This window comes from Mastacembelus armatus, chromosome 20, assembly GCF_900324485.2.
Source record: "Mastacembelus armatus chromosome 20, fMasArm1.2, whole genome shotgun sequence".
NCBI lineage: Eukaryota > Metazoa > Chordata > Actinopteri > Synbranchiformes > Mastacembelidae > Mastacembelus > Mastacembelus armatus.
This window is the reverse complement of record NC_046652.1, coordinates 2,845,859-2,859,892: the sequence shown is the minus strand read 5'-3', so window position 1 is coordinate 2,859,892 and position 14,034 is coordinate 2,845,859. Positions and strand designations below refer to the sequence as shown.

General features: G+C 39.6%; 1 protein-coding gene across 1 annotated transcript in view; it reads left to right on the top strand.

Annotated features, from left to right (window-relative positions):
- Window positions 1-2,040: 2,040 nt before the first annotated feature.
- Window positions 2,041-14,034, top strand: part of kcnh2b (potassium voltage-gated channel, subfamily H (eag-related), member 2b) — a 169,517-nt gene continuing 157,523 nt past the window's right edge. The window contains exon 1 of the mRNA XM_026292651.1: window positions 2,041-2,116. Within this exon, the coding sequence (XP_026148436.1) occupies window positions 2,041-2,116 (76 nt within the window). The remainder of the gene's footprint in view (window positions 2,117-14,034) is intronic.

Sequence of the window (14,034 nt, the reverse complement as noted above, 5' to 3'; positions counted from 1 at the left end):
CTGAAGGTAATAAAAGCAGGAACTGATGCATTTTAAATTTATACCAAAGTACCACTTTTTGATAGATAGCACCTAAGGCCTCAGCCAACTCCAAGGCAGCAATTCATCATGTCTAAACAGTCATAAAAACACTGATCACTGGAAAAATGAATGCCTTCATGCTGCTGTGTAGGTCATTCCGATAAATGCATCCACAGAGCAGCAGTGTTGCTTTAGGCCAGAACTAAAAACAAGGAACATGCACTCATGACTTCTTACATCTGTGATATGGATAGAAAATGTGCCTGGGGTTGTTGAACAGGAAGGAGGAGAGCTCTTACTTGCTGCTTTAAATTTCAGTCAGAAAAATAGTTTGACACCAGGACATGTATTTATACAGACCACAACAACTTTTAGATTCAAATAACATATAACACGGCCATGCAAGCTTCAGAAATCTTATTTACTTCTGGAATACTTGATTCATTATAGGATACACATGCCATTACTGGCTTAGTTGTCCATTTTAGCTTGATTTTCCAAATGAGGAACATGGACCAGGACTTAAACTAGGCTACGTTTGCATTACATTTAAACAGTTAATGAGAATTTTATGTTTGCATAGATAATTGGTGTTTGATTATTGTGTGCTTCAATGAGAAATAATACCAGTTACTGTTTGGAGATCATTCATTCATGGAAATACATATTCAAAGTCCAAACAGATTCATGTGTGCAAACCAAAATATCCGACAGTTCATGAAGGCATCATCCCCAGGATGACAGAAGGGGGAACCCCGGCAGTGTGACGTAGCTGAGCGCCGTGAGCGGTGAATCCCCATCTTACCCTGAAACACAAAAAGCTGCATCTCAGCCGCTTTTCATCGGCCCACTCGCCTTCAATTGGCTGATTCAGGTCATGGCGAATGAGAGGCTGCTCTTCGGTGCAGGGACATGTTGATTTGTGGGACATGGAGACACGGACGCTTCTTTCTTTTGTTTTTGCGCGGACCAGAGGAGCAGCCAGAAAGGCGTGTCAGTGTCTCTAATGACCCCCCCCCCCCCGCAGAAAGACAGGGGCGTACACCTGTTAACAGCAGCTGTTTGGCCACAGCCTTTCAGAGCAGGTGTGTGATGAAGCCAAACACACAATGCACAGTAAAGGGGCACACAGTAGTAATATTGATTCTCGGGGTATAATAAATGAGCGGCTGTGCCAAAGAGCCTGACCTAATTTTGTTTCAGACAAGAGATTGCATTTTGGAAACCTCGTGTATTTAAATGGATGGAAACGATGTGTTTAGCTGAGAGCACATCTACTTTTTGTTATCATTCATAAAAACTGTGAGCAAAGGGTTAAAGCGGCGCAGCCAGACGCCGGTGGAGCTGGAGTCATCCGGCAGAGCGCACAGCAAGGAGGAGAGACAGAGAGCTCCTCCAAAACCAACCGAGCTGGAGCGACTTTCTCACTGCTCTTTTACTTATTTATTTATTTTTGAAATAATCGTTGTGCTGTTTTTCTACACACTGAGACACACGGGCCTCCAGGGGCAGAGAGAGGAGGTGGAATGAGAAACAAATAAGAAACGCTTAGCGCAGCGCCTCAACTATGGCTCCAACCACGCTCGTCGGAAAGCTCGAGCAGTCCGCTGCACAGGCGCGGACTGTAGTGCAGGATGAGAGGTCTGCTGTGCTCCATCGAGTGTGAGACAGAAAGAAATATCACCTGACCGTCGGCCCTCCCCCTGGGGAACACAAACAGGCACCCTCATTCCTCTTAACCTGGAAAGTAGAAGCTGGAAACGGTTCAAATCTGCCCTGCGTACTGAGCTGTCGCCTTCTCACTTCCTCCTGGAGATCCAGCGACATCGTCTGTCCCCTCGGATCAACTTGGGAAAACTTTGCCCTCGGATTTCTGCCCTGAACCTGTCAGTGCTCAGTCTCCATGGTGAGAGCGCAGTGAGCATCGTACCCTCCGCTACGGGGAACAGAAACGTGGCCTCTGTGTGATATTTTTAAAAGTCCTGCATAGTCCCTCAAAGTCCGGGTTCATCAGCGAAGATGCCGGTCCGCAGGGGTCATGTGGCTCCGCAGAACACTTTCCTGGACACCATCATCAGGAAATTCGACAGTCAAAGTAAGATCATTGTTTAATGTCTATAAAATAGTCCCGGTAATTTACATAAAGGAGCGCCCTGTTTTCTTTCTAATTGATTTATTGATCCAGAAGATGTTTGAAAATTGCATTTAAAAGACAGGTGGCATGTTTGTTTTCCCACTGTGATGATGTTGGCCCACACATGGTTCATAGTTGTTACATGTTGCACTGTGGTACACTGATTTTATTCCCAGGGATGTGGGAACATGTGTGAGAGCTGAAGAAAATAGAACCTAAATCAGAAACACAGATTTCTGTGATACTTATACTGTCGGTGTTTTGTGTGTATTTATATTGCTGAAGTCTTTTATTTATGTCTCTGATCCCTGCAGCTGCAATAGATATATCTACCATTCAGAAAGGACACTTGTAGTAGGAAACATATATATTTCTTAAAGGTTACCAAGCAAAATAATATAATACTTCAAACAACAATTAGATCAAATTTGTTTTTGTGTCTTCTCGTACATTGTCACTGTGTGCTGCCGCTGCTGTCTTCACTGCAAAAAACGACACACAGGTGCCTTCTGGGCCATGCAGTCTATTACCTTTGGCTCAGCTGGTATGAAATAGTTTTATACAGAAAACTACTAGAAACCTCAATAAATATATTATATTATACTATACAGCCGTAATACAGTTATATGCTTTGTTTTGTTTGCCTTGAAAGAAAAAAATCAATATGCTACCAATTAATCTCCAGTAAGTTATAAGCTACAAAAACAAACAATATATCTGGACTACTAAATAATTCATTGAGCCCAGGGGCATGAAATTCAAAGTTGTCAATATTTTAAAATACACATCCTGCATCTGGCTTCACTTCCCTGCAGTGGTGTTTTCTTCCACACAAATCATTCCTGTTTTTTTTCTCTTTGTCAATGTGTGACCTGACTTTAAACTAGTCTTGGTCATCACAACTATAAAGTATAAACTATTACCCAAACAACTGAACTCTTTCTAACTGCTGAAAAATACACTGGTCAACAACTATGTCCATTCACCATATGCTCTTCAGTTTAGTAGTTTTCACTGCTGATTTGGAAAGCAAGTGGTGTTTTGCTGTGTTCATAACACCCACAGCACAGCAGTAGAAGAGCTTCCAACAAAATGTTCTAGGGCCCAGATGTGCTGAGAAACAATTCCATACATGTGCATCAAGTTGAAAAACGTTGACACTTAAATTGGATAATTAGCATTAATACCACAGTGCTTATTTTTCTATGGTGATAAGTGTGAATAACTCTGCAAAGGTGAACTTATTCCGCTGCTCACTGAAACACTGCTGACTCATTCCACTGTGTTCATATCTTTAACGTTTCCTTACAGCAGAGGAACATTGGTTCATCATGTAGCACAAAGCTTCTCCATATGGTGGATGATTATTTAGAAGAAGACCCCTTCAGTGTTACAAGGAAACATAGCCTCCAACTCAGAGGCAGATAACTTCTCCCATATTTTCAGAATAATTGTCTGTTTGTTGCAGTCTAAACTAAGCATGGTGAAAAATGTTGACCATTACTAATGGCAAAAGGGTGATCTGCTCAAATAAATTAGGAACTGTTTGATATCCTTACTAATCCCTGAGTTGTTTGGTCTTTATCAATGTTTTATTCTTTATCAATACAGCTCAGTTTTTCCTCAGATAACTTGAAAGCCCAGTTTCAGTCTTCCTATGGCTACCTCTCATTACACTATAGCCCCGCTCCTCCATAACACTGAAACTTGAGTCCACTCATCTCAACATATCCATCGCTCAGCTTTTTGTACGGCAGAGACTAAATGAGCGTAATCTGAATAACAATGAAAACTATCTCAAGTGGAATTTAGTGGAGGAAAAGCAACCTTCATGGCAGAATGAGCATGGCAGAGGTATTTTTATTGCAATGTGTGTTTTTTTTAATGGTTTTATAATAACGTACAAAGGTCACAACCTATGGATACTTAATGGTCAACATGGGAGGCGACAGAGCAATTTCAGGGTTTCACCACACACCACATGGAGACTGTTTCCACCTGGAATACTGTCTGAGAATTTCTCCTGTACATGTAGTTGAGATAGCGACAATTTGATTATTGTTCAAATTATTGTATGAACAAGTTCGGATAAGGATATACTAATATACTTCTGCATCGAATTACCTTGTGTGGCCGGTTTTTGAAAAGGACTAGAATGTGTGTTTCCCACAACAAAAAACTGTGCTTCTATTAAAAAAAAACAAAAAAACATCTCCTTGCATCTTTTTCTTTTCAGCTAAGGGCAACACAACATATTAAAGTGTAGTGAATATGTGAAAATGCATGAGTTTGCATGAGTGTCTACAGTTTTGTTCCTCCATGAGTTTAAAATAAAATTCACCAAAATGATCAAGACATTTGTGCCAACGTTTATCCTAAATTAGTTTTATGGACGTAAACACACTGGGGTTTTACATTTAAGGTTTGTCTTGAGCAGAAATTTACACATATGAGTTTTTCAATAATTTTACTCTGACAAGGAAATTTTCTTATGTCGGAATTTCAATTAGTGGGCATTCAGACTGAAAAACCAGTCCTGCGTTAAAACAAGTGATACAATGAAATATGAGCAGGTCCATTTTGTGTAACAGCTTAATGAGTCTGAAGGTTTTTCAGATGCCAAAACACTGCAGCGTGGTTTAAATACCGACAGGATTTTACTGCAGAGAAAAGTTATTGAAGCAGCAAGTATTTTGTCATTTTTTTACACCTTGCTTGATGATTGTTGCACCACATCTGGGCAAAAAAGCAAAAGCAAAAAGTTTTGGTAGATGATCTTGTTTTTTTTTTGTTTTTTTCCCTGAGCAACGGAGCTGTCCAAATTCCAATGAATGACAGCTACTGAACATATAAACTTGGACTTAAACATATTGTAGTATATCTGCTGGTTAAGTTGTAGTATCTCTCCCAGGATAACATGGAGATGCAGGGCAGCCAGTCGCAGCTGACACTGGGCAAGAGGTGGAGTACACCCTGGGCAGATCATCAGTCTTTCACGGGGCTGACACACAGAGACAGACACTCACACTCATATTTACACCCACAGGAAATTTAGAGTCACCAATTAACCTAACACCAACCTGCAAGTGTTTGGACTGTGGGAGGAAGCTGGAGTACCCAGAGAAAACCCACACAGACACGGGGAGAACATGCAAACTCCACACAGAAAGGGCTGAATGGGATTCAAATGTGAAAGCAGCAGTGCTAACCTCCACACTGCTGTGCCACTCACTCTCATGCCAGATAAACCGAATTTTCTTTTGACATTTAGAGAGCAGCACATTAACTTTTATTTCATTCTTTTTACTTGAAAACATAGTGAGTGCATTACCCACAGTGCAACCTGGCCACCCATAGACCCAAGGATCTAGTAAAAGGTCTTAAAATGGTCTGTAAAGTTTTGATTATGTAAAATTGGAGGACTATCATATTTAAACTCAAAAGCAATAAACCCCAGTCCTCACAGCTCAGTCTGGCTTATCCTTCATTTCATTTCAGATTCATACGCCACATACGTGTGTAAGATAAGTCACATTAAAGTAACGTAACAAGGAACAGGCAGCCTGGACAGTGATTTCTAGGAATATATATAAAAAAACCTATAAACATTGTTTTCACAAATAAAGATGCTTATTGGAATATTAGAAATGAGAAGAGCCATAATACCATCATATATCATATATCATATACCATCATATATCGATAGTCATATGACATTCATCATTCTATATATAGCATATGATTAACTGGAATTGACAGTCCTTATATTTGTTTATTTAATCAGTGATGAGACAGTCAAGTATTTGCAAAAATCGCTTGTTGTTTTTCAATGGTGGCACGTTTGAGAACAACATTGACTCGCCAAAGGCTGTGCTGGTTGTTGGAAAACATTTTCTTTGCAAGTAGCCCTGGCACAAATGCATAATTCATGCAGCTTAATTACTGTTGTAATTCTTTCTATTTTTTCTATATATTTTTATCTGGATGAAAAAAAATAACTAATTATTTTTCACCTTTTAAAAACAAAAACTAATTAGATCAGTGGACGCAGCAGCCACAGAAACTGGTTCTCAAACATGTGTAAATCTAGTCCTAAAGCTCAGGTATTTCATGCGCTGTTATACTCTGACTTCAGGCCTTCACTGTTTACTGAACACCGATCCTGTGTGTTTACTGTACTGTGATCCTCCATGTTTGATATACATGCAGCTCTGCACAGATTTGACTGCACAGACGGACTGTGCCCCCCCCCCCCGACAACAACCATACAACATTCAGCGTTAATATGAGGTCACAGCAACCTTTTAGGTCATGTGTTGTTGTTAGTTTGGTTGTTCCAGAAGATATGGCCCAATTACAAGCCTTGAGGCCGCTGTCCTCTGGGGAGGACGTTACCTCTGTAGCCGAAGTACAAACACTTCATTGCCATAGCAACTGACCCTGACTCCCCCACCCACACACCCACCCACCCTCACACACACAAACACAGAGCAGGTACAGGTACACTGTTTCTAGTAACCAACTACGGGTAATTTTGCATCCTGTATTCTGTAGAAATATTTTTAAATATATATACTATATAGATAAATTGATTAACTATTACACTGCACTACAAGTGCAGACTAAGTTGCCTAATGAACTCTAGAATTGAGATATTTATGAAAATATTAGATCAAGTGATAAATATGGAGCAGAAGATCCTTCTAAGTGTTGTGTGTATAGTACAGTTGATAGTCCCAACATAAGGCACTATTCCCTGAATCTTGACTTGCCAGAGGCTTGATGTTCCCAGTACAGGGAGGAAGAAATGCCTGCTGACTGCATGCACAGCATAGCAACATATACCTTGCATATAAGTATTAGACTGTGAGGAGATATTTGATGATTCCATCTGCAGACTTGCTTTGGTGGATTTGTCTAATTTTAGTTCTGCTGTGGCAGTGGAACAGAACAAATGTGACCATCCTTTTGCTTTTCCCATTGGCTTCATGGTCGAACTCAAGATGTTTAGAAAATCAAGCAGTAGTAATATTCTTCTGCATAAAGTGCCCCATAGTTACAACACTCTACCAGTGCAGGAAACATACAGGATTGAGGGTCTTCTCCAGTGGTTAGCTTTATTTCTCCACCATCTGTTTCACTCTTGAGGGTGTAAAGACAGCAACACTGATACATCGGTGCAGGAGTCAGGAGTGAGTCAGTGCCTTGATAATGCACTTTATTGGTGTGATATCACGTCTCTCACTTACACATGCTCTCCCTCTGTCTCTTCTCCTGTCTTCTTCTCTTTTTGTCGTTCATACACAGAGGCCTACACCCACACATCACACCAAGTGGGCACACAAAAGAAAACACATACAGACACAAGTGCACTTGGGAACTCTCTGTGCCCTCCTTCTGCATCTTGTGTCTTCCATCTTTCTGACCTTTGTCTCATTTGACAAGCTGTTTTCCTTCTCTCCCTCTCATTCCTTCTCCATGTCTCTGGTGCCCAACACCTGCCAGCTGTTCTGCCATCCCTATCTGGCTTCTGAGCTCGAATTGGTGGGATTGCATTTACTGAAGGTGCTGAAAGGAAAGAGGCTGTGTGCTGCTATTTTGATAGTTTGTGTCTCCTTTAGTTTCAGCCTTCCACTTCCAAATCACAGGGCCTGCAATATAACCATCTTACAGTCCACTGCTCACAAACAGGAAATATTTGTGTCATCTAGAGACATTTGATAGGATCAAGTAAAAGTAATCTGGTTCAAACAAAAATGACTTTCCTGAGACAAGTAATCAGCATCCTATGTCCTAAAACTATTACAAATGACTTTACATAAGAAATGAAACTTCAGAAATATGTTATTATGCCTGAAACTGGTAATTTGTCCCTTTTTAACTCAGTTTAGATGCTAATATGACATAAGGTCTTACAACATAACTTCCTTTGCTTGTTTACACCTGGTGATTAGCAGCTTCACTGGGGTTAACTCTCCCCCTCCAATCATCACACAAGTACCATGAAGTACAACTTAACAGTAAGCCTGCAGGCCCCACCCTCTTCAAATAACTCAACTTGTTTTAAGAGTTTCATTTTTAAAATATGTCCTGTTTAGCTGTCTGGCTAAATATTAGGTCTCAGCAGAGGCTGATTGCAAATGTGTTATTTTTGCAGGCAAGACTATGATTTTAAATAATGCAGCTAAATAAAAATACAATAGCTAATCAGAATATTTTATTTTACAACTGTAGCCAAAATAACAAATTAAATATTTGACTTCCATGTATATAGTGGCTTAAGGTCATTTTAGCTATGTTGAACTGCACTGATTTAATCATTAAAAAGCTTACCGATCAGTGCAGTGGTGGTGTTCTCTGTATCCAATAAAGCTAAAGCATGCTGGCCCCCCCTGCAAGACAGCTGAACAAATGAAAAGCTACAGATGCCCTGAAACCAGCTTTTACAAAACCACTTTTGAAAAAACATGTTTTCAAAGTCAGTACTGAGTGTTTGTGGCTGCACAGTGATTCAGGGGAAGATGAGCTCCCTGTCTGTTTTCTCAGATCATGACTCAAGTTAGAAGCATCTCTGGGAGAGGTACACCTCTCTCTACATCACCGACTTCTAATTGGATGAATTGGCTTTATAAAAACATGTACTCCAACGATAATGAGACAGATTCACAAACTGCACCAACAAGCACCTTGTCAGATGATGCTCAGGGACTCAAAGGCAATTAGGATGTTTTTTCCATACGTTGATATAAAATTTAGAAAAGGATATTGGTACAAAATGAAAATGCACTCTACTTGACACATTTGTGTCTCTAGTTCTTTCAGTAAATACTATGATGATATGATTATTTTGGACTACGACAAAAATGATGGGATGCAGCCCAACCTGAAGTGCTGGGGTCAAAGTGGGGTGTCAAAGTGTCAAAGACTAAAGTGGGGTTGTGTGGAAAAAAATGAGCATTAGAACGAAGTCCATTTAAAAACTACTGCTACTGAATGTAACAAGATTACAGGACTGGATTTTTGCTTAAAGTGTTATAGCAGTCAGAAACAGGTCTCTGCCACTGATGCAGGAAGAGAAAGTGATGCAAACAGGACTTGAGAGAAGATTTCATTCACTAGAAACAAATGAAAACTCATAATTGTCTTATATTATTACACACTCAAAATTCATTTACCATCTTCACATATGAGTCAATAATCACTGAAATGAATCTGCCAGTAATGCTCTAATTTTTCTCACTCTTTAGTAAAGGGGCATGTGAGTGCCTGTTTATCAACGTATATCATTTAAAATGCAAAGATGTCAGAGTATAAAGGCAAAACACAGCTATGTGGGACTACGTGAGTGCTTTAGTAGGTTCTCTCACACCTTTGCCTGTACCTCTATTTGTCACTGCTTTATCTCGTGGCAGCTGCCCTTTCACTCTCTTCCTCCCATTCATCAACTCACCCTCCTCCTGGTTCTTCTAAGACTTTATCCCATTCACTCACTGACTGCCTCTCACCTGTTCAATGCCCTTTCTCATTCACCATGACGTCTGTACCACCCTGACAGCAGAAGCACAGAAAAGACTAACTGACTTAAAGGCCCCAGAGTCCCGAGTGTCCTGGGGATTAGACCTAATTTGCATAAATCTGCATAACCTTGTTAAGAAAGGGGGAGACACTGTACACACTGTGGCCTGCGACACTTCAGAGCGAAACAGCCCATTAAGGATCGCAGTGATTATGGGATTATCACTCTTAACGACTGCTGCAGGACTAGACCAGTGTGCACTCTTTCAAAAGTTTCACAATGCATGACTGAATCCTAATCTGTGGGGAAGGAAAAAATCCAAGCTTTGAGTCAGGTGACCTTAAGATCGCATTTACATGGGATTTATTGCTTGTAATTTTTATTGCTTGTAATTTTTTTTTATTTGTTAGGACAATGTGTATTTTTGGAGTCTATTTTTGTAGTGTTATTGAAATAAATGAAATATGAAATATAGAATAATAATTCAAAAAAAGAATGTTTGTATTTCTATTCAAGCCGATTTCTCACACACACACACACATTAGATTAACTATGGCAGAGGGACCAAGGAAACGCCTGTAGTCAGTAATGTGGGGGCACTTTGGGTACACCAACAATGACCAGAGTGTCACTGACTTGACAAATCACCTGTTTGCAAAACTTCTGCTAAAGGAGCTAGTACATCAAATTTGATGCAGCACCTGCGGGATCACCACCCAGCTTTGCACACCCAAGCAAAGGTAATACATAACAACTAAGTTAAATTACATGCCAAGTTACTTAATGAAACATTGAGGTTGTAGGGATTTAAATATAACTGTGTCACAATCTTTTCAGTGCAATGTAAACAAAGTGGCATGTAACATTAGTCTATGAAAGACAGAATGTAGTCCTGTCAAGACCTTCATTCAACAAACATTTAACGTTACATCTTGTTGCTTCCTCCCGTCTGTGCTGAGTAAATGGCTTTGTAAGTTAATATGCCAGGAGTAAAACACTAACATAACATCAGGAGTTTGTAGACGTCCAGGCAGTAGGGGCTGCACGTCAGGTCCAACTGAAATGTAAAAGGGAGAGATGGACTTTTATTTGTCTTCATTATTATTTTGTACTGTATTATTTGATTGTTGTTTCAGTTTCAAAAAGCAGCAATACGTAACACTTTAAATCCACATGTAATTTTATACATCAGTAGTGTTGTGAAATTAATGGATGCATAATAATTGTGATAATCGTGAAACCGTGATTATTCCTCAGACTGTAACAACATCTATAATCATTGCCTCCCTGTCTGGAACAGCAGGGTGTAACATACAGTGATAAAGCAAAGCAGAACCAAGTTCAAGCTCAGAGTTACAGGTTGGAAAAGCAGCTAGGGAAAACACTTACACAGGTGAATGACACTATCTTTTTTTCTTCTATTTAATACGTTTACTAAATGCATAGTCACCAGCTCATGAGAAACACTGAGCGCTCATGGAAATACACAGACAGGCTTGATAGCTCTTGATGGTACATTTCACACATTGGCTGAGGGTGTTAGTGTGCCTGTGCCTGTGGTGACTGCAGTGTTTGCATACGTAATAAACACTTTGAGGTGCAGTTGCTTCATCTGAAAAGTGTGCACTATAACACTGATTTGCCTCCTGATTTTGCACAAATGCTCCAGCAGCTGCTATGTCATTTTCAGCTGTTTAAATCTAGGTCTCTCTTTTCTCTACATGCAACACCTGCAACAAACTGTCAGCATTACAACAGTCTATAGTATGTTTTAATGAATATATGTCCATACTCAAGCTTGTCTCACTAAATAACCCTAACTCTAAGCCTTGTCTTACTGTGTTTAGTAACAGTCCATCATGTTAGTCAAGACAAGAAACTGACATCAGTTACACATAGTTTGGTGATCGATCTGTGTCACCTCATTAGACATTTTTCAACAAGACAATTATTAAAAATAATTGCTGCAAAATCTGCTGCTTTGATACATTCAGATTTAGGTTTGTCTAGACTGGGTCAGAATAAATTACAGTTCTAAGCAAAGAAGCAGTCTTTTTTTTTTCAGCATGGAGTGAAATTGTGCCTCCAGTGCCTTCCCTTTAATATATATAATATAATATATATATATATTATGTATGATATATTTTTTCCAGTACAAAATAATAGATTCTGATTCTGTTTGAAGCTACAGGAGTAACGTGTCCTGCTCTGTTTCCACCATCAATCATTTGTAAGGCTCTGTATGGGACTGTCCTGCTGAGCAATCAAACAAGTAGCCTACACCATGAATGGCTCAAGGTTCGAGGCCTTTTACAGGGCAAAATGAAACTAAACAGTGCTGCTCCAGGAACCTATAACAAGGATTTGTTTATACAAAATTACACAAGACAGACAAGTGCATGTGTACAAGCAGTGCAGACAGTATTTACGACAATGTACAAGACAAAGGGCACAGTCTAACGCTGCCCAGTGTACAGCTGTAGTGAATAAGCAGCAAAACAAGGGAGTGCTATTCATTTCTAATACATGTGATAAAATGTAAACATGACATGCTTCTTGGCAGCTGTAATGCAGATCAATAATGTACAGATCGATAATAATGTACAGTATTTTTGAGTAAATGCAACTAAAGGAGTAGGAAAAACAGCAGCCCTTCTGCTGGCTGAAGATCCACTGGTACAGTTAATTATATTCAGTGGCAAAAGGACAGCTTGAAGCCAATCAGGAGTGGGCATTTACAACAAGGACTGAAAATTGAGTAGTGTCCAGATTTGTGTGTGTGTGTAAGAGAGAGAGAGACTAGTTCTTGGACACTAAGAAGTCTGCTTGTGGGAATAAACTGTTACACAGTCTGGTTTGTGGGCCTGAACGTTTCAGTACCTTTATTCAACATCCACAGCTCTCATGGCTTTGCACATGACTGTTGTGCTGATGTCTATGGTGGAGGGCAGAGGGACCCCAGTGATTTTCTTTGCTGTCCTCACTATGTGCTGGAGGGTCTGTACTGTTCCCGAACTAGTTAGTGATGCAGTATTAATAGAAATACCTATATTTTCCAATTTTAGATTTTACACTTTGTATATAGAAAATTGAACTAATAATGTACAGTGACTGTGACACATGACCATGTGTTTTTACATTAACATTATGTCAAGTAACCTGAAGTAGTACTCTTTCCCACACGAACTGGTGCTTCACCAGAAACAAAAGTAACAATGGAAAAGTCTGGTCAGTTTTAAGAAAAATATTTCATGTTCAGTAATTTCTGTAGTTGATTCTAGGTTTGAGTAACAGATCTATGGGACTGGAGCTTTATTTGATGTGACACAGCTGCAAAGCTGTGTATAAAACAGGATCTCTGGATAATACCTAGAAAGTTATGTTTCCGTTATTGTGACAATTGTGAGATGGGCCAAACAGCAGAAATACTGCATTCATAATGCACAGTCATCTACAAGGACCTACTACTGGATCTCAGTGCTGGCATTTGACACAGTTGATCATGATGTGCTGCTTGATAGACTAGAAATGTGGGTGGGAGTTACTGGCACAGTGTTAAATTGGTTAAAATCTTACTTACAAGATAGAGACTATTTTGTCTCACTTAGTAATTATGGGTCTGAGCGAAAATTAAATGTGGGGTTCCTCAAGGGTCTATTCTTGGACCTCTCTTATTCAATATCTACATGCTGCCCCTTGCTCAGATTATGGAATACTACAACACTGACTACCATACCTATGCAGATGACACGCAACTTTATATATCAGTATCATCTCATGATTATAGACCTCTAATTTCATTATGTGAGTGTATTAATCAAGTCAAAGAATATATGTGCCAGAATTTTCTACAGCTCACTACAGACAAGACAGAAGTGATTGTTTTTGGCCCCAAAAATGAAAGGTCAAAGGTCATTGCCCACCTTGACTCCATGTCATTGAAAGCTACAAATCAAGCCAGAAACCTTGCTATAATCATTGACTCAGACCTGAATTTTAACAACCACATAAAATCCATCACCAAATCTTCCTGTTACCGCCTGAAAAACATTGCTAGAATAAAAAGTTTTCTGTCTAAACAAGATGCAAAAAAACTTGTTCATGCATTTATCTTCAGTAGGTTAGATTATTTTAATGGCTTGTTTACAAGTCTTAGCAAAAAGTCAATTAGGCAGCTGCAGCTAATCCAGAATGCTGCTGCCAGAGTCCTTACAAACACCAGGAAACTGGACCATATCACACCAGTTCTCAGATCACTACACTGGCTTCCCGTTAGTCAAAGATTTTAAAATTTTATTGCTAGTTTATAAAGCACCAAATGGTTGTGGACCAAAATATATTCAAGATGTCATCTGGGACAGGT